This window comes from Semicossyphus pulcher, unplaced genomic scaffold (assembly GCF_022749685.1).
Source record: "Semicossyphus pulcher isolate SPU_LCO1_2020_fin unplaced genomic scaffold, fSemPul1.0.p SCAF_3, whole genome shotgun sequence".
In the NCBI taxonomy this organism is placed as follows: domain Eukaryota; kingdom Metazoa; phylum Chordata; class Actinopteri; order Labriformes; family Labridae; genus Semicossyphus; species Semicossyphus pulcher.
In genome coordinates this window covers 748134-774450 of record NW_027211704.1, presented here as the reverse complement: position 1 = coordinate 774450, position 26317 = coordinate 748134, and the positions used below count along the sequence as shown (strand labels likewise).

At 43.2% G+C, this 26317-nt stretch overlaps 1 protein-coding gene across 10 annotated transcripts in view; it reads right to left on the bottom strand.

Annotated features, from left to right (window-relative positions):
- LOC138605394 (R3H domain-containing protein 2) overlaps nt 1-26317 on the bottom strand; it is a 57966-nt gene that overhangs the window by 13812 nt on the left and 17837 nt on the right. For 2 of the 10 annotated variants that reach the window (XM_069677602.1, XM_069677603.1), the window contains 16 exons: nt 18252-18331; nt 17592-17750; nt 17243-17465; nt 16315-16356; nt 12685-12771; nt 12373-12496; nt 11579-11657; nt 10253-10312; nt 9511-9651; nt 8170-8278; nt 7710-7805; nt 7310-7359; nt 6694-6747; nt 2754-2989; nt 1773-1939; nt 973-1071 (listed from right to left, as the gene is read on the bottom strand). In XM_069677602.1, the coding sequence (XP_069533703.1) occupies nt 973-1071; nt 1773-1939; nt 2754-2989; nt 6694-6747; nt 7310-7359; nt 7710-7805; nt 8170-8278; nt 9511-9651; nt 10253-10312; nt 11579-11657; nt 12373-12496; nt 12685-12771; nt 16315-16356; nt 17243-17401 (1503 nt within the window). In that variant the 5' untranslated portion in view covers nt 17402-17465; nt 17592-17750; nt 18252-18331. The remainder of the gene's footprint in view (nt 1-972; nt 1072-1772; nt 1940-2753; nt 2990-6693; nt 6748-7309; nt 7360-7709; nt 7806-8169; nt 8279-9510; nt 9652-10252; nt 10313-11578; nt 11658-12372; nt 12497-12684; nt 12772-16314; nt 16357-17242; nt 17466-17591; nt 17751-18251; nt 18332-26317) is intronic. The other 8 variants (XM_069677605.1, XM_069677604.1, XM_069677609.1 and 5 more) reach the window with 8 other exon arrangements.

Genomic DNA, 26317 nt, shown 5'->3' with positions numbered 1-26317 from the left:
AGCTCTGTTTACAAATCCGGCTCCTGCAGCCGATCTGTTCCTGATTAGCAGAGTAAAGGACGGCGAGAAGAGACGTCACTAAAACAATCACTACAGTCATTGAACTTTAACCTCAGACCGACACAAGAAGCTGTTCTGCTGTAAAACACGCCGGCGTGCGGGATCCTTGCTGTTTTTTCGGTGTGTGTTTTGGTTAGCGGAAGTGGCTACGGCGGCGCCACCCGCCGATCTCTACTGCGCAGACTCTGACGTCACCATCGCTAGATGGCAGCGCCTATCACAGGGGCTATGTTGACTTCAGTGTCGTACAATGAGAGCAGATGGAGACGCGTGGTCCATCTGTATATACAGTCACTGGTCACACAGTATTTAATTAAACATGTGGGATGCAAATGTTAACTGTACTTGTTGGATATTTCCATCCGACTCTGGCTTCGATAGAATACAAATATTATGTTATATTCCTTTAAGGTTTGGGTCTATATAAACACTCATCTGGTGGCTGTGCATCATGACTTCGTTGATCAACATGAGATCATTTCACGGAGTCATTTGAGAGGAAACAGAGAGAAAACTGTCAACAGTTACATCAAATCATTTAAACAGTGTTTTTAGCATTAAGAGAAGGTGAACTACTGACAACAACAAACACTACCAAACATTTGGTTCCCTTTTTTACATTTAAAGAAAACACAATGTACCGTAAGAATAACTGAAATAGAAGGAGCACAAAGACGAACGTGAAAAAGCAAACAGATTCCCTGTCCTGAGTTAATCCTCTAAGAGAGGGCAGGAGAGAGCGCACCTCTTGAGTTATTGTTCATACCCAACTCAAAAGAGAACAGGATGTGAGAGACATTCCAAGCTTCAGAGAGAACACAGCCATAGATAAATGTGAAGTGTTAGAGTGTCAGTAATGCATCTTTTAACTAAATCTATATAAAGAGACGAAGCTACAAGAGGTGTCAGTACCATTGTGTACTGCTGGGGAGGAGAAACTGGCAGGAGAACCTGGGGGCAGGAAGGGCTGGAGTAGGAGACAGGCTGAGAGGGCTGCAGAGACGCCACCGGCTATACACACCAGCAGAAAGGAAGGAGGAAGTATACAGGCAGAGAACAGAGAGAGAGGGGGGAGAGGGAGAGAGAGAGAGAGAGGGGGGGGGGGGGGGGGGGAGAGGGAGGGAGAGAGAGAGAGAGAGAGAGAGAGGGGGGGGGAGAGGGAGGGAGGGAGAGAGAGAGAGAGAGAGAGAGAGAGAGAGGGGGGAGAGGGAGGGAGAGAGAGAGAGAGAGAGAGGGGGGGGGGGGGGAGAGGGAGGGAGAGAGAGAGAGAGAGAGACAGAGAGAGAGAGAGAGAGAGAGAGAGAGAGAGAGAGAGAGAGAGAGAGAGAGAGAGAGAGGGGGGAGAGGGAGAGAGGAGCAAGCCAGTGAGAGGGAGGGTGTGAGAAGCAGACGGATAGAAGGGAATAAAGAGAGTTAAGACAAAGGAAATATGTGGGTTAGAACACGGAGGAAAAGTTGTTAATGAACAGATGGAAATAAATGGAAGTCACATTAGTTTCTAAATATAATACAAAAGCAAAACACCGCCAACAAAGACAAAGTAATTACTATAACTCAGAGAGAGACAAGAGGACATGTCATTACATATGTTGTCTCTTTACGCACGACACGTTAAAGGCTCATTTAGAGCAGGAGCATGGATATTTCTTTCTCTACAGATATATCATTGACCAAAATATGTCAACATAAATGCAGCCAGTGTAGGTACGTACCTGAGCAATCATGTGGTTGCCCATGGGGTGTTGCTGTGGTGTGGGCAGCAGGGCAGTCTGGGGCGGAGCCTGGGGCTGTGGCTGTTGCGACGGGCAGGGAAGTAGGCTACGGCTAGACTGAGAGGCTGCAGGTGGAGGACACACATCAGGACTGACTAGGGGCAGGCCTAGTGATGCAGAAGAAGACATGATAGATGCAGGAAATAATTTCTCATATTAATTTTAGGTGAACCCAAAACGTCCCTGTTATTTGTGCCTGTGTGTTTGTCATGTATTATCCACTATTATACAACATGATGTGATTTTTCTGGACCATTACACTCAAGTTAACCTTCCAGCGAGAGGTGAAGCCTGGCTCTTCTTTGTTTTTGGCCTGCAGTAATTTATAGTAACAGATGATTCCTCTTTGTATTCACTTGCATGTTAAATAAGCTCTGTTCACACACACACGCACGCACGCACGCACGCGGGCGGGATGTTTCAGACAGACTTACTGGCCTAGCAGAGGCTAGAAAGGAACCAAGGTTTCAATCTTCTCACTAGCGGTCATGTTCATCTATAACTATTTCAGCTGAGTGCAAGACTATGAATGGCTTCTGTTTGAAACTTAAAATGTGCCATTAACAACATATTCAATGTCCAAGGCTCTCCTGCCGAGCAGCAGGCCCTCCTTTTCCACTGCAATACAAACTGCAGCCTCACTGTTGGATCAGAGGTGACGATGAACTCCGTTTTAGTAGTTGTGACGTTGGGTGTAGATTCATCTCCAGCCTTACATTTACATGGCAGTCCTTTCACAAACTTGGCCATGCTTTTTTTGGAATTCAGAACTGTATGCATCGTCTTTATTTAGCCACCATGTACATTGGAGCCTACATGACTGGGGGAAATGCATTTCTTTATAATTTAGACGCTTCACCTAAGCAGCTATAATTAGAATGAAAAGCCTCTCCTGTCTAAACTTTCCTCCCCAGTCCTTACCGGAGCGAGAGCCTTTGCAGCTTCCCTGTGAGCCTTTGTTGCTGCCAAGGCTATCCCCTCTGGTGAGGATGGAGATGCCAGAGAAGCTGCTAGCCTTAGTGACGGGCGGCCGGAGGGTGCGGTTGGAGCTGTCTGAGTCGGTGCTGCTCCAGGGCCGTGGCTCCAGGCACTTCATGTCACTGTCTGTGCTGCTTTGACGACTGCTAGATGCTCGGCTGGAGCTCTCCCGGTTCCCTCTGAGAGACGACAGATAGGGGAGGAAGAAGAGAGAGACGAAGAGATGAAATGAAGGGGATTCAAATGGGGACAGATGCATTAGAGGGGGAAAAGAGGAGAGATAAAGTGAGGAGAGTTAAGAAGTAGAAAAAGAGTGATGTGAGCAGATAGAGTTAAAGTTTATGAAGCCAGAGGAGGAGAGAGACAAAATGTAGATCGACAGCGTGACGCATATCGAGGAAGATAGTGAGATTTTGAAGCAGAGACAAACGTAGGTGGAAACAGAAACAGCAGGATAGTCAAAAGACAAAATAGGAGAGAGGGGAGAGCAGAGGAGCACAGTGAGGTCATCAACAGGTAGAAAAGACACAGTGTGACAGGCTTTAGGATGGGGCATTCAACACAGATGCATACTGGCTGGTTTTAGTGAAACCACGATACAAGAATCAGGCAACAAACCACCAAACGTTATTATATCCAATTTTAAACATACGACCACACACACACAATCACACACAATCACACACACACACACAATCACACACACACAATCACACACACAATCACACACAATCACACACAATCACACACAATCACACACACACACACACACACACACACACACACACACACACACACACACACACACACACAAACCCATACAGATAGGTAAACATACATGCAGGGAGAAAAGATGCTCCAGACATCAACACAGGTGTGTAGGAGGATGTTACAGGGGTTTAAGATGAGACAAACATCCATGAAGTCAACACACAAACCGTCTAAGAGTGGGGGCAACGTTCACATTAAGGAGTGCTGGCACACATACACGTGATGACACGTAAAAGGTCAAACATGCGCTTAAAATGTGTTGAATTAAAGACACGAAATGTCATGAAAACAAGACGCACACATACTCCTGTGAATGAATACCAGATGTACATCGACACTCAGACTCACAGACTTACTACAAAACAACCACTTGCTACGACTTGATCACCACTATGGGTCTACACTGTGTTTCTGTATACACACTCATTGTGTTGTTGTGATGCGGTCACCCTGGATAAGGGTAGCTGCCAAGAAAACCAATGATCACACTGTAAGCTTAACCACTCGGGTGAAACCCCTCCATCACTGACATGTCATGCCTTAGATGTGCTTGGAAATAAATATATACATAAAGAAAAATGTGCTGCACATACTGTGTGGCATTAATGTAGGTAGAACATAGACGTACGACTCTGCACCGAGGACAGCAGGGTACAAAAAACTAAAGAAAAACAGCCTCGTCAGCTGCAAACGTTTCCTTCTTTCAGCCTCTCAGGAAGGATTTGTACGTCCAGGCAGAGAGAGCAAGAGTTAAATGGATTCAAAACACGTAAGGCTGATTGTGGGAATCTCCATGATGATGAGAACAGGGATGTGGGTATGGGTTGTAAAACCCTTGTGATAGTGAGTGGTGTTTGAAGGTGGCTGCGGCTGATAAATATTTCAGAGAGACTGTAATTAATGGAGGATCTATTTTGAGTCTCTCCCTGCACAGCCTATTTTAAGGAAGGGAGGGCGCTCTGCCATTCTCTGGAAGAGAGGCGCACACTTGTTCACTTCGTTCTGCAGACAAAGATGAAAGCATGATGAGCGAGAAGAGGAAGAGGAGGAGGAGGAGGGATTCTGCTGTTGATCACATGATACTTCTTCTCCAGTCTCTCCTCTCGACAGTATTCCCCATCACATGCACATACAAACACGGCAGGGAAGCTACGTGTTCATCATTCTCTGTCTTCACTAAGATTTTCTTGTTTTGGTTCATGAAGGTGAAGTTGGTGGTGTAGCAGAGTTTAACAGCATGTATTCTGTAAAACACCTAAAATACTGAATATAAATGCTCGGGACATTAAGCTCAGTTTCAGGTGATATTTAAAAGACTCCAGTAAAGCAATATTGGATTACATGTCATCAAAGATAGTCACCAAATACTTTAACACTTGATGACAAGTTAAACCTTGGAACTTCAAAATAAAATTATCCATGTAAAAACCAAAAATAATAAGGAAAAACGCAGGGTTATATCTTAGTGATAATCTTAAAGTCCTAAACACACGTATGTATATTGTATCTATTAAAGTGATGATCTCAAAGATCTCAGTTTCGTTCTCTTTGGCGTCACCTGTGGTGATAAACGGTAACTGCAGGAGCACACTTCCCAGATATCCAGACAGTGCTGCATGTGTGACGTCCACGGTCGGCTCCGGTTGTAACTCTTGATTTTCCTGGCTGACGGTCGCTTTCCTTTTCAGACTGTTTGCTTCATCTGAGCGTCGAGTTTGTTTCTTCTTCTTTGGATTTTCACTTCTTGTTGAAGTTGTATCTGTAGTCATCCATCTTTTCTTTGTTTGTTCAGCCATAGTAGATTACTGTTTACTCGCAACACTTGCAGAGAGCGAAAAAGCAGCCGCTTAGCTCCGCCTACCCTCTCTGGCAGACCAACCACTGCTGGCTGATGGAAAACGCGTCACTAACTGGGCGCCGCCACAGACACCCAGCCCATAATAATACTATATACTGCAGATGCAAAGGCTTTCATCAGTGGGCCATAGGCTCAGTCACCATGTGTTACCTCATTCAGAGAGAGAGAGAGACTTACAGACATTTATTTACATGAACATCTTCCAGGTTATCACTTTAACATTTTTTTAGCTGATCATTACCTATATAGTAAAAGAAGAGAGACTGTCTGAATAGAGGAAGAGAGAAATGCAACAACAGTGCACTGAAGTTCATAGTTGGCGTCTGAAAATCAACACCAAAATAAGTTATGAACATTTCTCATTATTAAATGTTAATGAACCTGCTTTCTCTCGATTAACCTTCTGGTATATATCAGCTATAATAACTGTTTGCTGCAGCTCGTCTGATCACTAACAAAACATTAGGGCTGCACTCATTTATCGGTCAAACATCATTAAAAATGTACCAGTTACATTTCAAACGGAGTTACTACCTGCAGAAATAATCTTTTTGTTGGGCTCTGTGAGCACTGAAATGTTTCTCTCAATGAGTGGGTAGTTAAACATCAGGCAGAAGAGCCTTTGAACCAGTTATATTTCAAAAAAAAAATCTATTTCCTGTGAACCAGTTATATTTAAGGCTGCTTGTAAAGGTTGTTTTTGTGTAACTGAACATGTATTCATTCAAAAAATGAAGTTTGTTTCCCTGGGACAAAACTGGGGAAATAAAACAAAAGACGTTGGCTGAATAGCTACAGTACACATTAATAGGTGCATCCCAACAAAAGTAGACCTTGCAATCTTTTCTTTATGTCTCAAATGTTCCTTTGCTGCAAGTTAAACAGAGCATCGTGTACGTACTGCTTATGTACCTTTATGTGCTGTTATGCAACATGTTAACAAAAACTACAGGACTAAGTCAACCACAAAACAAACATGTTACTGTGGAAGCGATGCAGTAACTGTATATAAAAATGTAGTTGAAGGTGGATGGATGTAAGGGTAAGTAGGTCAATCAGTCCCCAGTGAAACCACAAAGCAGCCATGCATGGGCCATGGGAAGCCCCACGGTGCAGTGCTGGAATAGCCATCAATCAGCCGACTACGCCAAGCAAATATAGAAAAACCACCACAAGTCACCACTATCATCACCAAACCACTTTCAAAAAATGGGCATGGCAACACACAAGTCAAGGTCAGCAGCACCCCAATACCTAAAGATCTGCCTCCTCTTTTGAGAGCTAGAGCAGTAGCCCTCAGTGGAAAGTCTGTTGGGGTTAACATTAGGAGAAAATGCTCGGGTTACAGGACTGGATGGAGAACAGGAGAGGGGTTTGGGGGAGGGTGAGATAAGGAGGGGTGGCAGGTAGAGGTAGGCACAGTCTACAACTTTTACCCCTAAGAGGAATAAGAAAAGAAAAGGCACACATGGCAGAAACTTTGACTTCCTCATTCTCTCAGCATTTTAACTCATCATGATTCATCCTGAATGGACAGGGTGCTCAGGGAGTCACTTCAGAGTGACCTAACTGAAATCTGTCTCAAAGAGGAACGTTCCCCTCACAGCCTAGCATAAAACAACGTTTGGAAATCTGGATCAGAAGAGTGTGTGAAATAAAAATATGTTAATTGTCTTTTTTAGGAGTTAATTATTGCAAGTGAATCTATAAAATCTATATAAATGTGTAACTTTGTAACGTTTAAGGGTCTATGGAGCCCTACCTTTCATAACTGAAACTTAGCAACTAAACAGATTTAAGGGTAAAATAAAAAGAGTGGCATCTGATCATCTGCACACGCTAGAGTCTGCAGTAACACGCATTATCTTACCTGTTGTCGTTGATGTATCCATTTTGAGAGGACTGTAAAAAAAAGGACACCTGCACATTATGAAATGCTTCATCCATTCAAGAGCACTTCTCACCCTAACCCTAACTAAGGCCAACATTTTTGGCGAATCAACCTTTCAAAAGTTTTCAAATTCTACATCTTTATTTAGGATGCAGAATGTCTCTTATGCCTCTTCTGCACACAGCACAGTGTTAGCTACTCTGCTCCCTTCATTTGGTACTTTCTGTTATGCACTCAGTCACTAAAGGACTCGATGTATAAATGATAACACGTTATAACACAAACTTTTCTTATTCATTTCTTTTCTTATTTCTGATTCTGATTTAATGTTAGTCTGTCCTTTCATGTGTGTGTGACCCTGTCCAGGTCCAATACTTACTTCCCGTGCGAAGATCCGGTCTCGTACCCTCTGATACTCTTCCTCTCGCTCTTCAATGGACTTGCTACGTCGCCCGTCCTGCAGCGGCACACGGATCTAACATTTGGGAAAAGAACCATTATGTAAATACTTATAAAGCCACGCACAGAGACAAATAAGTAGCACAAAGTCACATGATAACAGTAGCATGCGAGGGAGAGCAGCTGCCTGCTGTCAAAACAAAACAAGAGACTGGAAACTGCAACAGGATTGTTTCGAGGGGCGGAATCAGCGTGGGAAGGTTTAGCACCACGAACGTGATGGAACACTTGCAGAATCATCATACAGGAATATGTGCAAGAATCAGGCGCCAAAGAAAAGTGTCGCCGCTTCAAACAAACATGTGAGAATGTTGCTTTGGTGGCAACAATGAAAGAAACGGATAATGAACATGATTCACTTGCTGTCTAATGCAGCCTACCTGATTATCATCCTTGTCCATGCTGGCGTCATCTCTCTTGAGGATGAATTTCTTCTGGAAGTCCATGTTACGTTCATCCTTGATGTGTTCAGAGAACCTTTGTTCAGGGCTGTAGGAGAAGAGGACAAAGAGCACCATGTTTTTAACCACATTAAACAAAGATAAAAAACAACACGACGACCAGTCCAGAAAGGTCAAAGTGGATTTGTGAAGGCATCCAATCACAAAACTGAGATGTGGACAAAGAGAGTCAGAATTAATATTCAGATTCAGATGTAGTAAAATTACCACATTCACCACATCAAAAATAGCCTGTGATCAACATTGTGGTATATCTGGCTTGACCACTTCCGAGTGCAGTGATCTGATGCTGTAAGTCTAAATAAGTCTTTAACCGTTGAACCTTTAAATGCATCCGGCTGCTGTTCCTCGATAAGTCTGTTAAAGGGGACATATTTTAACTGTGCAATCAGTTTTCTATTATTCTATCGTCTTTGAATCACGCTGGTAAAGTTTGTTTCCTTTTAAAACTTGTGCACATATTTTAATTATGTTTCGGAGCCTCTCCTTCCTCCTGAAACCAACAAGCCGTTTTGCCAGTCAAAGGTCAGACCTTAGCCACGATTGGCTGACAGTGGAGTGACCGCATAGCCCCTCCCCCACATGTGCGGCTGCACTGCACTGTCACTTCAAGATGTAGAAAACATGGCTGCTCTGGGATCGGTTATTCGGCCTTACATGTACGAGCCAGAATCACCAGGCGGTATCAGAATGGTACGTTGAAATCTTGTCAACGACTCGACTACAAGCTCGTGCGAGAAGGCAGCCTGAGGTGAACAACGGTGAATGACGATTGGTCGATTTCAGCCAAAGGTTCTACATAGAAACCTGCAGCTGCGGAACACGGAGTTATGCGGTTTTCACTTTTTCACTGTGAACAATAAACACCCAAACATGTGAGGCCCACACGATCACCACGCTGAGCGAAGCGTGCCAACACCTCATCCTCATCGGAGACCACCAGCAGGTAAGGGCACACACAGACAAATGCACACATGCAGAGAGGATCCACTTAAAGGAGATGGCCCCTTTAACATCATCTCAAGCGTCTGGATTGAATCTGCGTATAATATTCCCCACCAAAACCGCTATTGACACCACTCCAACGATGGCATCCGGAAAGGTCTGAATAAAGCGCACTCTTTCTTCAGCTGTTACATAATGCTTGAGTAAGCTCAGTGCTATCTATGCAAACCTATATTAAGATTTAAAAGAAGAGTTTGCTGTAGCTTTAAGACTGCAGCTGCTGAAGTCTGGACCAAAGTCAAAAACTGCACTCACATGCGCGTGTTGCCCGTCTTGTTGATGATGACAGCCTTTCCTGTCTGATCCACATTGTGGTCCATGCCGAAGTAGGCGGCCACACGGTGCAGCAGCATACGGTGATAAGAAGTCATCTGAGGAAACTTCTTATACTGGTTACTGGAGGGGACACAGAACAAGGTTGTAAGTATCGGGAGATTTCATTTGACTGCAATCAATTTTTAGTTTTTAGCATTTAAATGAATTGAGAAAAGAAACTTTATTTTAAAAATGATTTGCATTAAAAAAGATTCTTTAAAACACATCAGATGTTTCACAAAGATTTCCCTCTTCGAACACAAACTGTACTGTGAATATTTTCTTAAAAACACAGAATACTTCTAATAATTTAGTTTTTTTTGGGAACATTCTTCTGTCTCGTTTCCCTCAAGAATTTCCTCTCTAAAAAAAGGTTGTTTATCTGAATTGTGAGGTGTTTGAAAAGCAGGATGTTCCACTTTAGCGACAAATATTTTGGATCTGTTGTACACAAGATTATTTATTTTTGAGACAGATTTAAAATCCTAATACTGAAGTCTCATAAGACTGTTCTGGTTACAGGGGAACAGGGAGTCCTAGCCAGAAATACTGTCAGCCCATACATGCCCCATAATATCAGCTACAACCTGCAATATTAATCTAGTTACCTCAGCAATCTATAAATGGCTGTAGGAAGGCTAAATTTATATACAAGAGGGCGGTTGTGAAGAACGTGGCTTACTTGTCGTCGTTAATGAACTCCAGGATATCTTGTTCTAGTTTGAGCAGCATCATTCGATCCCTGTTAGGCCAAGGGTGGGACAGAGGGAAGGGGGAGAGATCAGAGGGGGGAGATCAGTGACTGTTGTGCAGCGAGCATACAAACTGAACATCACAGGTATGATGAACGGCAGTACTAGCAACAATAAAGGCTGTATGAGTATCTGCAGTTTTGTCTTTTTCTTTATATTAAGATTTTTTTTTTTACGACAGCTGAAGAGAGGCAGGGGATGTGGGGAGTAGAGAGTGGGGGGTGACATGCACCAAATGACCGGCAGACCGGGAGGCGAGCCTGCCATCAGTGGGTCAAAGACTGCAGCCTCTGTACACAGGACGCCTGCTCTACCAACGGAGCTGAGCCATCTTTTTCTAACTGTATTCAGACCAGTTCTCCTTCAACAACTGTATGAATCCATGTGGCCATGCAGGAGGTGAAGCAGCTGTATATCAACAGTACACATTCTATTGCAAAGCATGGAGGACTTAACTTCTACCTGTCAAACATTATTATTATTATTATTATGGCCCAACAGTTAATGCAGAGACCTTCCTGCTAATGGACAATTGACATGACTACATTTAGGATTTTTCCTTAAGCACTGAGCATTACACAGAGCTTCAAGTATTGGTTGGTATTTTGCACATCAGTGCATGCTGCAATTCATATTGCACATTAGGGCTGTCAACGAATATTATAAACTGGAATATATAACCGAATTGTAGTAAAAAACTGATATTCGGATTTTAAAATCAATAAAAGATGTGAAAAAAATCAGCACTACTGCAGCTGTCTTGTATGTCAGCGCGCACACTCTCTTGGTTAGGGGCATCTTTGCTGTAAGTTTGTCTCTCGTTGTATCGGTATGCCCTCGTGGACATAGTGCGCAATAATAGATATCCAAATAGTTCAGACCAATGCGTTTCTTTAGAAGGAATAATCGAACGTCATTTCTGGCCAATTTTGACAGCCCTAATGCACATTGCCATTAATGCAACTACCATGCTAGCAGGCTGCAGACCACTTCTATTTATGAAACCTGACAGATGATGGTACAAGTGCTTTTTGTGCAAGAGATGTGGAAACACGTTTGATACATCTCAGAGGTCTGATGGACAAAAAATATTTTTCATTTTAAGACAAACAAATCTTTATATTGTCAACAGATCAAAATAAATGAATGTAAAATGACTCGATGTCATCGTTTTAATGTTTCTGTTTGTTTCCTGTTGTTGTGCTGTTGTTGTCATAGCTGTGGATACCAGTCAACCTTTTGTGGCAATATCATACCTGGGATTGTTCTTCAGTGTGTTGACCAGAAACTCATGAACATCGATGCCCGTGGAGTCCGTGTATTCCTGACTTGAGTCTAAAGGAAAGAAAGACAAATTAAGCAGGCAAGCAGGAGGAAGGAAAGGTTGAGAGACTGTGTAGGAGAAAGAGTGACACTTCCGAAATGTGCAGGGGAGACAAAAAGAGTCGAGTCATAACACTGCCAAGTACAGTTCCTAAAATGGCACCCCGACACAGCAGCAACTACATTCCAGGTTGTTCAGGGAGGATAAACACGAAAAGCAGATTGCATGAGACACCGGCTCGCTCACACAAACATACAGGGGATCATATTCCACTATTTTCCACTACATGAGACAGTTGGGCTCGCCGTTTCATCTCCGCAGCTCTCAGACTGTAATGACGCCTGAGGGCCTCAGCAGAGAGAGGCAGTGAGGAAGGTAATTAAAAAAGAAGGCAGAGGGACCCCATTATCTTCCAGAGAAATTAGCCTGACATCATATTAGTTTTGGTGTTAATAACACAGTGGACATCATATTTACACGTAACAGCCATGATGAGATAAAACCTTCTAAAGATGACTAACGTAGGACAATTAAACGGACACTGATGTGATATAATAGCATTTGTTGTAGGGAAAATTAATCTAAAAGCTAACTTAATTTATTATCTCATATTTGATCTTTAATCATGACTTGTGTAGGAATAAGCATGGTGAGAAAAGTGACTTTGACAGGTTTTATAAGGACGAGAGCTGAAAAACAGATCAAAGCTCCAAAGCTGCATCTCACCACGTGACAACATCTTCCGCGGAGTCTTGTCCTTCTTCTCCTTCTCTTCATTTTCATACTCGTCCTTAGAGGACTTCTCCTCTTCCTTGTCTGATGGACAGCTGATGTGAAGCTGGATGATATCCTGGAAAAACCACATTTAAATGCTTTGAGAAAAGATGGTAAAAATGTTGCATTCTACGTCTGTTAAGGTGGTTAATCCTACACATACTGTGGTTGCATAGGAACACATAAGAACAGCAGGCTAGCCTAACTGCAGGGCATGGACTGAGGTTAGGGTGAGGGGTTAGGGGTTAGAGACAGGAACAGTACCGATTCTGGAGGTCCATCATTGGAGAACGGACCAGAGGACTCCTCACACACTGCCAGACTCCGTACCAGCTTCAGTTTGGCATTAGACTGAAACAGAATCACACATACATCACCTGTAGGGCTGAGTGTGTTTGTTGAAGGGATTTTGTGGCTGTTTAAAATGTAGCAGGTTAGTTTCAAATACATCGTTTCCTGCTTTAAAAGAATATTGATCATTACGGTTTATATTTAACACGTTCCTGATGCAACAAGCAAAGCTCAGAAGCAACTGATAGTAATATGAAGTTATGGAAATAACTGGCGAGGGAATCAAAGAGCTGCTGATTAGGCAATAAAATAGCTGGAAAGAAGAAAATGTACCAAACCAAGTTCTGGCATCGCAAGGAGAATTAAACCAATCAACCTTTTCACCATCTTTAATTCTCTTTAAAAAACACCCATTCAATGCTTTTTGATTGAGAAACAAACAATGAATATATGAACCTTGATCCTTCTGAGCATCTGGAGCTAAGTGCACCGGCTGGGCGTACACCTGGGTGTAACGTTACATCTGACTTACAGCTGAAAGTTACGACAGACTTTAAACGATGCCCTGTGCACCGGTTAGACTTAAGCCCCGTTTGTGTTGCGCCCGGGTGCATCTTTAACGCCTTAGACGGAGCAGGCGTAAGTTTTTATGTTCTGCAAACAACTCTATGAGATTCTTTAGTTCACTATCTGTAACATTTATTTTTCTTTACTGTGGTTTTGTGTTATCTTCTGACAATTCAGCCGATGTCAGTTCGTCTTGGTGCACTGTGTAAAGTCGAATCAAGGAGTCGGTCGTAGCTACGTCGGGCGAAAGAGGAAATACCTATTATTTGGGACGCCCAGCTTGTGCACTCGACTCCTGGGGAGAAAAAACTGATAAATATGATGCTTAATGTATAACATGCGTTTTTTTATTTCCTCACACAGTGCACTCTGTTTTACTCTAACCTGGATCATAGCAGGCGCTAAAACATGGCCCGTCTATGGCTGTGATAATCAGAGTTTGTACACAGTTATTGTAGTTTATATGGGATGGCGTTTGAAATAGAATATTTATTAATAAAAAGGGGAAACTGCAGATTCTTAATATTTGTATGCTTCTATTTTTTATGACACCATTAATGTAGTAGCCCCATTTTGATGCAGACAAATGGAAAAAGGAAAAATGTGTCTGGAGGCACTCGAGGCTCGAAGGTAATACGACTTTAAACTGATAGGAGGAGAAATCCTCTTGACTTAGCTCCAGAGGTTAGCTGGTTTTAGCATGAGGCTCTCCTTACATTGTGTTTTTATTATATTAACAAGAGCTAAATTGTACAGAAAACCTTGACAGAGTGCTAAACATAAAAGCCTGAGTAATGACTGATGATAAAAATCCCTGAGGACTGGAAGAGGGGCTGAAGGGAGACATGAAGAACACACAGAGCTTCAGTATATAACAGCTGATTAGCAAAGCTGCCCCTTTGCAGATTACGCTGTAAGAAGCGAGAGGAAAATTAAAGGAGGGGGATCAAACTTCATGAATGTTTGACTGTGATATCAGAGATTTGATCTGATCAGTTGGACAGAAGTCATTGTGAGCAGGTTAAGGAGGGGATATCCTATTCCTCAAACACATACAGTGATAGGGTTGAACAGCAGCCTCTGCGATGACATCCTTAAAGATGTGCACAGGCCTAGAAACACACTGCACCACATATCTTTAAGTCATGAATAAGGCAGGTTCAGAGGACTACGGTATATTAATGCAGTTGTTAGTGTTTGCTATATTAAAGGTGAAGTTACGTTCGCTTTAAAGATTATAAACCTGCTTCAATTTAAGACTGAATTACAATCACGTCAGTATAAAATTTCCTTCATGTTCATCAGACCAGTGAAACAGTCTGCAGGAAGATAAGTGAGACAACAGGAGTTGGCACAGAGTACACAGAGTCAGTGCATTTTGCCTGTTTAGGAGTCAAGTGACAACCTGTATTTATTAATTCTGCATTGCAAATGTAGTTCTAAAATTAACTGGTTAAATACTTCATGAACTCTCTTAAGTATATTCTTTATTTCATATCTTTAAGCAAGGCTTAGACGCCAGGAGTTCAGGGCCAATATAGAACTGCTCCCAGCACTCCCAGAGAAACCTGGTCTCACAGGTCATTAGTGATGTTCAGTTTAAACATCGAGTCTTAAGCCTCCAGAACGTCTCGCAGACTCATCAAGGCTACTGCACTCATGTAGGATTTAAAGGGGACATATTTTAGCTCTGCAATCAGTTTTCTATTATTCTGACGTGTTTGAATCACGCTGGTAAAGTTTGTTTCCTTTTTAAACATATTTTATTTGTTTCGGAGCCTCTCCTTCCTCCTGAAACCAACAAGCCGTTTTGCCAGTCAAAGGTCAGACCTTAGCCACGATTGGCTGACAGCGGAGTGACCGCATAGCCCCTCCCCCACATGTGCGGCCGCACTGCACTATCCCTCCAAAGTTGTAGAAAACATGGCTGCTCTACGATCGGTTATTTGGCCTTACATGAACGAGCCAGAATCACCAGGCGGTATCAGAATGGTACGTTGAAATCTCGTCAACGACTCGACTACAAGCTCGTGCGAGAAGGCAGCCTGAGGTGAACGACGGTGAATGATGATTGGTCGATTTCAGCCAAAGGTTCTACATAGAAACCTGCAGCTGTTCTGAACGGCCCGTTTCAGAGGCGACCTTTTTAAAAAACACAGAATTATGCAGCTTTCACTTTTTCACTGTGAACGATAAACAACCAAACATGTGAGAGTATCCATTTACAAGATACAGCCTCTTTAAACCTCCTGGACATCTCACAGGCTCATCAAGGCCACTGCACTCATTTTTTTTCTTTTTACATGTTTGAGAAACTAAGATACAAAATCTGGACGATAAAGTGAGTACAGTTCTGAGCAGGACCCCTCGAGCCAACAGAGACCGGTGTATAAGGAGACAGAGCAGCTGGTTGGGTAACCAAGCAACAGTAAACACACTAGCCCTCAGGCTAACATAAACTTGCATACTATTGTTGATAAATATTACAACTGACTATTAAAATCTCACCTCCAGGTCTGGATGAAGAATGGACAACCTGTGTTGACTGTGTCTCTCAACTATAATCTAGTGATACTCCTCTGCTTTAGTTACAGAGTATTAGTACGGCTAAACGTCTTGTGTTTACACCTGCTTTCCTATGAGAACACCTGAGGTGGCACACAGGATAATCTGAATGATAACCTGCAGTATATACTGCTCTATTATTTCTGTAGTGTACATGTTAGAGATTAGAGGGAAGGTTTCTCCTCATGTGCGTGATTTTAAACTCCTGCAGTCTGAGTCGGCCTGACTGAAGTCACTCTGACACACCTCCTCTAAACCTTCTCGCTGGATTTAAGATTTGAAACCAGTGATAAGACGATGGTGGTCCCCTTTAGATAAGAGGATTAGCATGTTAATAATGGAAGGTCATGTTGTACAAACCAGCGGGGGGTTATTTCAGGTAGCAGGATAATGAATTTGGGTGACTTAAAAAAAAATGAGTATCTGGTCTCGTTGTTAAAGACAAAACAATACTCAACAGAAATAACTTACCTTGGCCCTTTTCCTGCCATGGCTATGATTAGGAGCCCGTTTCTGCAAGAGAAATACATCACTTCACTAATAATAAGGTGCACGATGCAGATTACACACATATATATATATATATATATATATATAGATAGAGGTATTTAATACAAATATTGATTCGACAGGAAATTGCAACAAGCAGAAACTGTTCTGTTTGAGCTTTAGAAGCTCAAATTTTACAATGAATATAAATCATTTTATTTGTTGAAGAGACGGAATTACAGAATTTGCTGATTTAAAATGGAATAAACTGTTAAACCCGACATGTTTATAAATCCAGGGGTTTTGTCCAAATCAACTGTAGAGAAAATACTATGCTGCTATGTTTTGGTGTCACTCCCGAGCACGCCGCCTCTGTACTCTGCTCCCTGTGTTGGTTTTTCAACGAGGGCTCGGCTCCTCCATCACTCACACATAAACAGTCACATCGCAGAGGCTCTCTAAGACAGACAAAGCCCAGTTCAGACCAAAAGATTGGTGGAGAGATGATGAGATGAAACCGTTTTGACTTTGCAGGGTGTAAACTGGCTCGTAACCACTGTCAAGCCGTTAAGTCAAGCTGTGATGCTGATGGCGTTGCCAGGGACACAGCTCGTCAAATCACCAGTGGCTGGTTTTAGAACATGATGCACGTCACCGGTTTCAACAGCCAATCAGCTCGAAGCAAAGTCATCTAGGCAAGTCCGTTGCAAACTGTCAAGTGGTCAAAATGCCACCAAATACCCCAACAGCTAAATTTAGAGCAGAGCCATGTCCAAAGTCCAACTATGAGTCAGGAGAACGTTCTGACTATTGGAGCACTTTCCTTGATAAAAATAATATTTTCTTATTAAATCAGTGTAATTTTAAAATGAATTGTCATGCCACCACTCATACTGTCGTTTCCTCTCACCTGTGCGTCCTGTGGGGAGCTCTCCTCCGGCTCCAGGCCCTCTCCCGTCCCTTCCTTAACGCCCTGTGGTTGAGGGGAGGTTTTGCCTCGACCGCAGGGCTCGATGAGTGGCCCACTCTCTCCCTCCTGCTGGATGTCTGTTGTCAGGCTCACTGACATCTTCTTAGGGGAGGGGGAGAGGGTGGGAGTAGGGGAGGGGGTTGGGTGGAGAACCCAGGAGTGGCTGAAAGAAAAGATGCAAGAAAAAGAAAGAAAGGGAAATTCAAGGTTCTGAAGGTTTAAACACTGAAGGGCTGTAATTATTTTTTCATTCAGCTTGTGTGTGAGGCTGTAGTGCTATACTATCTACCTGTAGGTGGTACCAGATCTGTTCTAGACTCTGTTCAGCGAGTCTGGACGGGAAACACACACAGAAAGATTAGGGGAACCCACTAAGGTAGTGTACTGGGCTGGGCTGCAGCAGGGGGCGAAGCGCAGGCCATAGCAGGTCTTAGCCTTCAAGGTGGGGCTGTGAGGAAAGATGTTATTTAGAGAGGAAAGTTATATTCGTCTCAATGTCAGAACAAATGGTACAGACAAATCTCTGCCAACAAGTCATTTATACTGCTTACACTGCCTCCAGAGACAATCTGACACTGAACGATGAAACAGGTCCGATTTTCCCTCCAGTTACACATGAGCAGCAGGTTAGCCCCCTGAATGCAAAAAAGCCCACCTAACAGGATGGTGTTATCACTTGTCCTCACTTCTTTATGTGCCCAGGTGTTTTAGAGTAAGACACAATGTTTTCATTCAATTCATAAAAAAGAGCAACACCACTGACTTCTCTGAACATCGATTTTGTACTTTTTAAAAAACTAATCAATAAACACTTGATGTCCAAAAGACAAGTCTTTGTTAAAACAATATTACAAGACTATCAACACAAAAAGTCAACAATATTTACAGCAATCAGGTGAACAGAAGAAGTAGCAGCTAGCCAACCAGACAGGGGGGAGGGGCACACTACCTCAGCCGTCACGGGGGCCTCTCTCTTTTCTCTCCCTCCGGCTCAGTGCAGCAGCATGGTCTGTCCTCCAGTCAGGAGCCCTGGACAGCAATAACAGAAGAGGAAGACACGGATGACGTCATGTTTCACACACTTGAGTGACTCATCGCTGCTGCTGCTCCCCCTGCTGCTGCTGACTGTAGCAGGGAGGGGACAAAGCAGCTGAATGCTCAGAGCACACTGGCTCACAGGGTTTACAAAGGAGCCCCTCATGTGAGCTTTAATCTTCCCAAAACGGCTAATTGTTCATTCTTTTAGTTTTTCGCTGCTTAAACTGAAGATTCCTCGGTGTGGGCGCCGCTCTCTATGAGAAGAGAAATGTGTGTTTGTCTCAGATGTGCAGGATATTCCCCGCTCATAAAGTTAGCTGACATTGAATTATGAATGTGTTACGACTGGAACAGGACTGTATCATTTGTCTGACCAACTGTAGTTAAACATTTAACATCCCTACGGGCATCTCGTAGCTGGAAGCTCATCCTGATAACATTTCTAATGCACTTAAAAAAACAGTTCTATAAGGTCTCCTTTATGTTCTTTAATAAACAGAATTGCTATTGCAACAATATTTTACATAATCCCAAACTTATCATGACTTGTGTTCTCAGTCGCCCTTCCTGTAACTTACATCATTAAACTCATTTTTCCAGCATGGAAAAACATAACTGCAAACAGCTCTGGGGTGAGTTCTGGCTCTGAGGCTGCAGCTCTGATGTATCAGGCTTTACACACATGAATACACGAACACAGACACAGAGCACAGATGAGTATAAATCCTATTCCTACTCTACCGAAAAAACATACCCTCCTCTTGCTTCTACCACACTTGTTTCAGCCCTCTGCCACCCCTCCAAAAATCAACTTGGACTCTTCCACTTTCAGTTCAACTTACGTGACTCTGACACTGGCATGGATAAGTGGAGCGAGAGCAGGTGGATAGTTTTTTGGGAGAAACAGCATTGTTCTTAATTAAGCATACATTCTAAACATTGTTAGAAAAAGCTAGATTACCTATAAATACCTATATATATATACACCTTATAAATAATAGATTATGAACAGTATTAATCTGCTGCGAAGAAGAAAAGCAAGCCTGCAAGCAAGATGGAAACACGGCAGGATCTCAATTGCGTACTTCAAACTGTGTGTGTTAAGCATTTCTTACATAATGCTACAGACCAGCCCACTGATGGTAAGTTTAACTTTTAACCAGCATCAGGACAAGGTGCCGCTGATAACAGGAATACATACACACTCAGGAGCCCCCTCACATAACTGAACCGTCTTGAGCATCCAGCATTTCTATGCGTCCTGCAATGTAACCATTACTAAAGCACACAGCTGTGATGTAATACTTGAAACTAAATAGTCTACCACTAAAAGAAATATGAGAATCATGCATTAAACCATGCATGCAAAAGCTATAAAAAGTGCATTCTAGCAAAGATTCAGGTATCAGAGCCATGACATCTAGGTGGATGCATGCAGCATGAAGTGTGATGCATCCATACCTATGTCTGTATGGATGTGCTGTGCTGGCCTGTGCCGTCCTGTGCTGCAGGATAGATGAGATGAGTGAACAAACAAGGCAGGGATTCCCAGTGTGGGGAGGACCCAGGAAATGCAAGAGCACAGGCGTCATCAGCAGCAGCATCAGCAATACGACACATCACTGACCAGGACACCCACATGCCCCAACCCCACGCAGCTTATACAAGAGGCAGAGAATACAACCACACTATCTACTGTGGGCAGATACAACTGCCTGACACAGTGTTCTTTGAAAAAATAAGCTCCCTCGCTCACACACAAACACACAAAGTGTGTTCTTGCACAAAAGAAATGAATGGCTCTGGATTAGAAAGCAAAGATAATCATTCATCTCAAGTGGCAGCCTTGTGGTTGATTGGACGATGATGTTGAATCGCAGGGAGGGGCTGCAGCACAAATTGTGAATCGGAGCCAGAAAAGGGTTGCTAATGAATAAACCAGCATTACCTATTCTCTCCTCCTCAACCCCTTCCTCTCTTATGTCTCCTCAGCTCTCTCCTCAACACTCCCCGCTGCTTCTCTCAACACACACGCGCACACAGAATCCAGCCTACAGGGTTGCCAAGGAGATGGTAACGTCATTCGCAACTGCTGCCATTTGTGTTGAGCGAGTACCAGCGAGAAGGGCAGGGAGGAGAATGATATTAAAAATAAATACGTGGATTGCAGTGTGCAAAGACGGAGCGGGATGGACTGACAGAAGCAGAGAGAACGAGGGCACGATGACAAGAAAAAGCGAGAGACCAGGATATGCTGCTGCTGCTGTACCATTTCATAAGTTCAGGCTATCTAACAAACAACAATGTGAGTTCTCAGTCATCCCGGTCATGGGATCATGTACAGGAAAGTCATATTACTGCAGCTAAACTGATGAAACCTTTGAGAGGAGTGCAGCTCTTCATAAACCCCCCAATGAGTCCAGTTGCTTTTGACCTAACATTATCAGACAAACTGCAGGGCACCTTAAAACATGAACATACATGCCATCTCCAGGTTACATTACACTGACATCTAAACATATAGGGAATGATACCACACACAATGATATAACACACGGTTCACATTACAAAATGCTCACATAAAGCAAAAGTCACCTACTCAAAGTCCATATATTCTTTAACCCCTAAATGTTCCTCTCATATATTGCAGTATAAGCATTACCCCTGTATCATGATAAAAACAACATCCTTATTCTTAAGGTAAAGAAAGTGGTAAAACAAAGTTATATCCTGGCTGAAGAGCTTAACGTCCATGTGTCATCATACAGGCTGAACATTGCAGACTCAACAGCTACAACACCAGCAGCAGCGGCAGCAGCAGCAGCCCTAATCTGTGCCTGCTGTGTCCCAGTTCAGTCAGTGTGTCGGTCGGCCTCATGTTGGCATCTCCCTGCCAACTGTCTGCATCATCATCACATGTGGCTGCAGACATGCAGCAGGCCAGCTGATTCACACAGGACTCTGGCCAGTTACATCATCGCCAAAGAGGTTACGCACATCATGCTGTCCTTAAAAACAGCACATAAACTAAGGCTGGTGTGTTACAGCAGGGAGGGAGGCTTTGATGAAACATTTAAGAGCAAGTATTGATCACCCATTTAAAGTCTCTTAAAAATTGCAGCATTAACGACAGATGTCTTTCTATTCATCTTACACGCTACAAGCTGCTCATTTTGGATGTATTTTTGTGGTAGCAACCATTCATTATTATTTGACATGCATCCTTCTCAACACTCCTTCACTTGTTAAAATGCTGCAGTGTAAGTACTACCCTCTTGTTATGACCCATTACATTATAAAAAACTAAAACATGTGGCTAAGATTCTTTGAACAACTGAACTGAAAGCAATCGAATGCATTGTTGTCAAACACACAAGCTACAAATACACACATGGAAGAATCTAGACACATAGCTGATCATAGAGAAAATGGACTGAAACCTGCAACCAAGTACATTTAAATAAAAGTTCAAGTATTGACTTCATGGTAGCATTTACTATGTGCTTGCAGCTGTTTTGCTTCGGTCCTTTAGTTCCTTGGGAAAGTATGCTTTATTATAACCAGAGCAAGGGAAACTATTGCAATGATATACGGCTCTGTTTTCCTATGACTGCAACACAATTGGGATTCTTCTTCCTTTTAATTCACTGGTTTGATATTATTAGTTTTTATTATAATGATGATTAAGGGCTGCACGGTGGTGCACGGCTACAAGGTTCCTCGTTCAAATCCCAGTTAGGACAATGTGTGTCTTTCTGTGTGGAGTTTGCATGTTCTCCCCGTGCACTGGTGGAACCCTCCGGCTTCCTGCCACAGTCCAAAGACCTGCTCGCGAGGTTCACTGGGGACTCTAAATTGGCCATAGGTGTGAATGTGCGCGTGAAGGGTTGTTTGTCTCTGTGTCTTGGCCCTATGATTGACAGGTGATCAGTCCAGGTGTAACCCCACCTCTCGCCCAATAACAGCTGGGATAGGCTCCAGCCCCCCTGCGACCCTGAACAGGATAAGGGGTATAGATAATGGATGGATGGATAATGAATATTAGCATTACTCTATATGTATGGTATTTGATGTATATATGATGCTTACTTTATGTTCTTTTCTATGTTGTGTTTTATGCGTACTGTTATAACAACATTCGATTGTATCACAGAGAACAAAGTTAATTAATTCATAACTGTTCACTGAGGACATTTGAAAGTGTGAAATTTACTTTAGTTATATTTGTATCAACACAATCACAGCTTCACACGTTCTTAAAAAGGTTTTCTATAAAATGAAACGGTTTCACAAAACGCCCACACAGGTGAGCACATACATGAGCCACACGCAAAAATAAATAAGTAAATAAATCACCATGCTCCTCATAAAACAATGCGGGGCGCTCTGACCCACTTCACACACATTACCATTGCAGCTTCTTATGTAGGCCCTCCTGATGACAGGCAACCAGCTGAGACACACGGGTCATGCACTGCCCTGCCCACTGGGTCAGGTTACCACACCAGAGGCCGCCTGTGAGAGGGAGCCCTGAGGGGAGCAGTGTGTGTGTGAGGCGGTGAGTGAAAGGGACAGAGAGAGGTATCTGTCTGGTCTGTGTGTTCGAGTGAGTGCATGTTTGTGTTAAGACACACAGGATGTATATCTCTGCTTCAGACAGTAGGCTAGCCAGACTACATTTTTCGTGCAGGTACGAGCTCACGGTCAAATATAGCGGCTGCAGGTCAAGCTGGGTCAGGGTCACAGCAATAGTTCGCAGCGGAGCGAGCACTGAGAGGACTCTGAGAGGTTGTTACATGTAGTCACAATGAAATGTAATGTTATATTACTTTAATAATGTAGTGTTAAGTGAATATCTTTGGGTTTTTGTAGAGACATTAAAGAACTCTGAGCCTGTGGCCCACTGATGAAAGCCTTTGCATTTGCAGTATATAGTATTATTATGGGCTGGGTGTCTGTGGCGGCGCCCAGTTAGTGACGCGTTTCCCATCAGCCAGCAGTGGTTGGTCTGCCAGAGAGGGTAGGCGGAGCTAGGAAATATTTTACCGACATTTATAGTTCAGATGGACAGATGAATCTTCAGTGGCTATCTGTTCTGTCCCGCTGTGATCACTTGCACTCTGGTTCCAATTAATGAGAATTAACCTCATAATCAGCACTGCTGTTCCTACAATTCTATGTAGAGAATGACTGAGAACAGCTTCTATTATCAGTTATTTCATTCACTGCATTATTTCAGATTTCATAATGGAGAATCATGCGTAGCAGACATGCCTCTCCATTTTCTCTGCAGAGGCTGAATGAAAGATGAAGGTGAATGGAAGCGCAGAGCGCTGCAAACAGGAGCAAGCGAGCACGTACAAACCCACAGACGGCAGTGGGAGAGACACACACACAGGCAGTTCGACCCAATTCAGCTCCTCTGTATTCAGCCGCACACCTCGCCCATTTGACGTCAGAGAGAACCCATTTCACAAAAGGCAGCAAGGTTATGTCTTTATAGAGTGTGTGTGTGTGTGTGTGTGTGTGTGTGTGTGTGTGTGTGTGTGTGTGTGTGTGTGTGTGTGTGTAGTGATGGAGTTTGTGCACACTCAGTGACTGCACATATTATATATCAGCAGAGTGCTCGCGGTGCGCGCGTACCAGTGCTCGTCTGTGTCAGAGAGGATTCCCCTTTGCGTCGGTTGCACAATCTCACACAGGGAGGGGGCGAGGGGGCTGGCAGAGCACTGGGGACTGAAGAGGAACCGTCCAGGCACATAAGCACTGTCTGCCACACAGTAAAACTATGGATATAAACAAACACAGAGACCCTCCAGTCCACTGTAAATACGATCTGCCACGATCTATATCAGAGTGATTAATGTTGCTTTAAGGCTCAGAAAAACAGCTCCAAAAAAAAAAAACTATTACAAAACAGATGCGGGGGAGATGAATGGTCATAGAAACGGAAGAAAGGGTTTCTCTTTTTCCATCTACGTCTTTCTCTGTCCTTCTCCCAGCCACCCCCTCGCTCCTTTCTCTCTCTGTGCTATGAGGATACCCCTTCCTGCCTTCCGCCCCCTTCGCATCAACCCCTCCCATCAATATCTCTCTGAACATCCACCCACTTCTAAGGCTTTGCTCTCCGTCTGTCTCCCTCTCTTTCACTCTTTTTCTTCCTCTTTTAATGTGTCTTCTTAAATTGTCAGGCCTACTGCTGACGCCATCCTCCTCCACTAAGCCGGCCCACTCAGTCCTGTGGGATGAGCTATGACTCATTCTCTCCCTCCCCTCCCTCCCTCCATAGTTACCTACCTACCTACCTTTCTGCAGCTCTTTCCCAGTCTCGCTCTCCCTGTGTTGCTCTCGCTAAGTAGCTATAACCTATGTTTAGTTCTCTGCTGCGTGTGGGGGGACATACAGAAGGTGTACAGAGAGAAGAAAATGACACTGTAGGATAAAAACACAAGAAAGTGGATGATGGAGAGAAAGCCCAACGACAGTCTCCCCTCTGCATAATGAAGGAGGGCAGTGGACGGAGAAGGGATCCTGATCTTGCGTGCATTATTGATGAAGGCAAGAGTGCAAGAATGTGGGTGAGGGAGAGATGTATGGGATTCCCACCGGGCAAAATTAATGAAGTAAAAAAAAACAACAACTCAACTCTCAACAGGCCACCAATTATTTCAATATTCTTCAAAAGTGTATTTCTAAATGCTCCCTTTCTCGACTCATCATGAAGCCAGAGACATTTCTGGTGAAATGGCATCTTTACTTGAACATGACACATTTCCTGTTACATAGGGAAGTCTGAGTAGGATGCAACAGCGATGGACAATAAGGCTCAAACACCAAAACATATTTTAAAATGCATCAGTGGTGCAGCTAGTGAGAGAACAGGAAACACTTTAAAACTGTCTCTGCAGCTCATTCCCCGAATGTACCGTCTTACTGAAACAGAAAACAATGACGTAAAAGTCTCCAGTCTAAATGAAACTATGTCATCACTCTAACACACAGAGGAAGCGTAACATATTCCATCTCTAAAAAGGGCTGAAGTTGCATCAACAAATGACAAGACAGGATTACACCATGTGACAAAGTGCGCACAGGCAAGTGGAGGCAGAAACTAATCAAACGTTTAAACAAGCACAGCAAAAGAAAACGCTTCAGAGGAACATCTGCAGAGAAAAAATGAGTCACAGTGAAGACAACCCTGCTGGAAGTAGAATAAACATTGGGTCCCTACTAGAACTGCAACGAGAAATCCACTGGTTGTCAACTATTGATCAATAAAAATCTACTGTACGTTAATGATTGATCATTTGGTTTATTTTTACACTAAAATATTCTATGCCTCAAACTTCTAAAATGTGAATATTTCCTAGTTTCTTCTCTGACAGCCGTCTGTATCCTTTGAGCATCACAATGAGTACATTATTTCCAGTCTAAAGTTAGCCAACAACACATAGTAGGAAAAGTATGAACAACCTCTGGGTGCTCTTAAACTTTTCTGCGCGCTGGATTTTCTTTTACGGGGTGGTTTAGCTCAGGCTGGTAGAGCAGACGGCCCACCTAAAGAGGACACTAGACGCACTGATCGCTGGTTCGACTCCCGGTCTACAGGTCATTTGGTGCATGTCATCCCCCACTCTTTCCTCCCCACACCTCCCGTCTCTCTTCAGCTGTTCTACTTAATAAAAGGCAAAAAGCCAAAAAAAAATCATCTTAAAAGAACACAGTTAAAGCTTACTAACTTACTGCCATTACATTACCTCCAAAACAAGCTACAAATTAAATGTCAAAGGCACGCTCGGGTTCTTTAAAAATATCACTATATATTACAGAAGCACAGAGAGCAGACAAACAAGGTGAAGCGTAAGCTCTACAGATGAGTGTCATCGCAGCATGTGTTTCTCTTGTAAGATGTTCAGTTATAGTTAACACTGATTTTCTCACTGAACACTCACCGTGTCGTCCACATGCACTATAAAT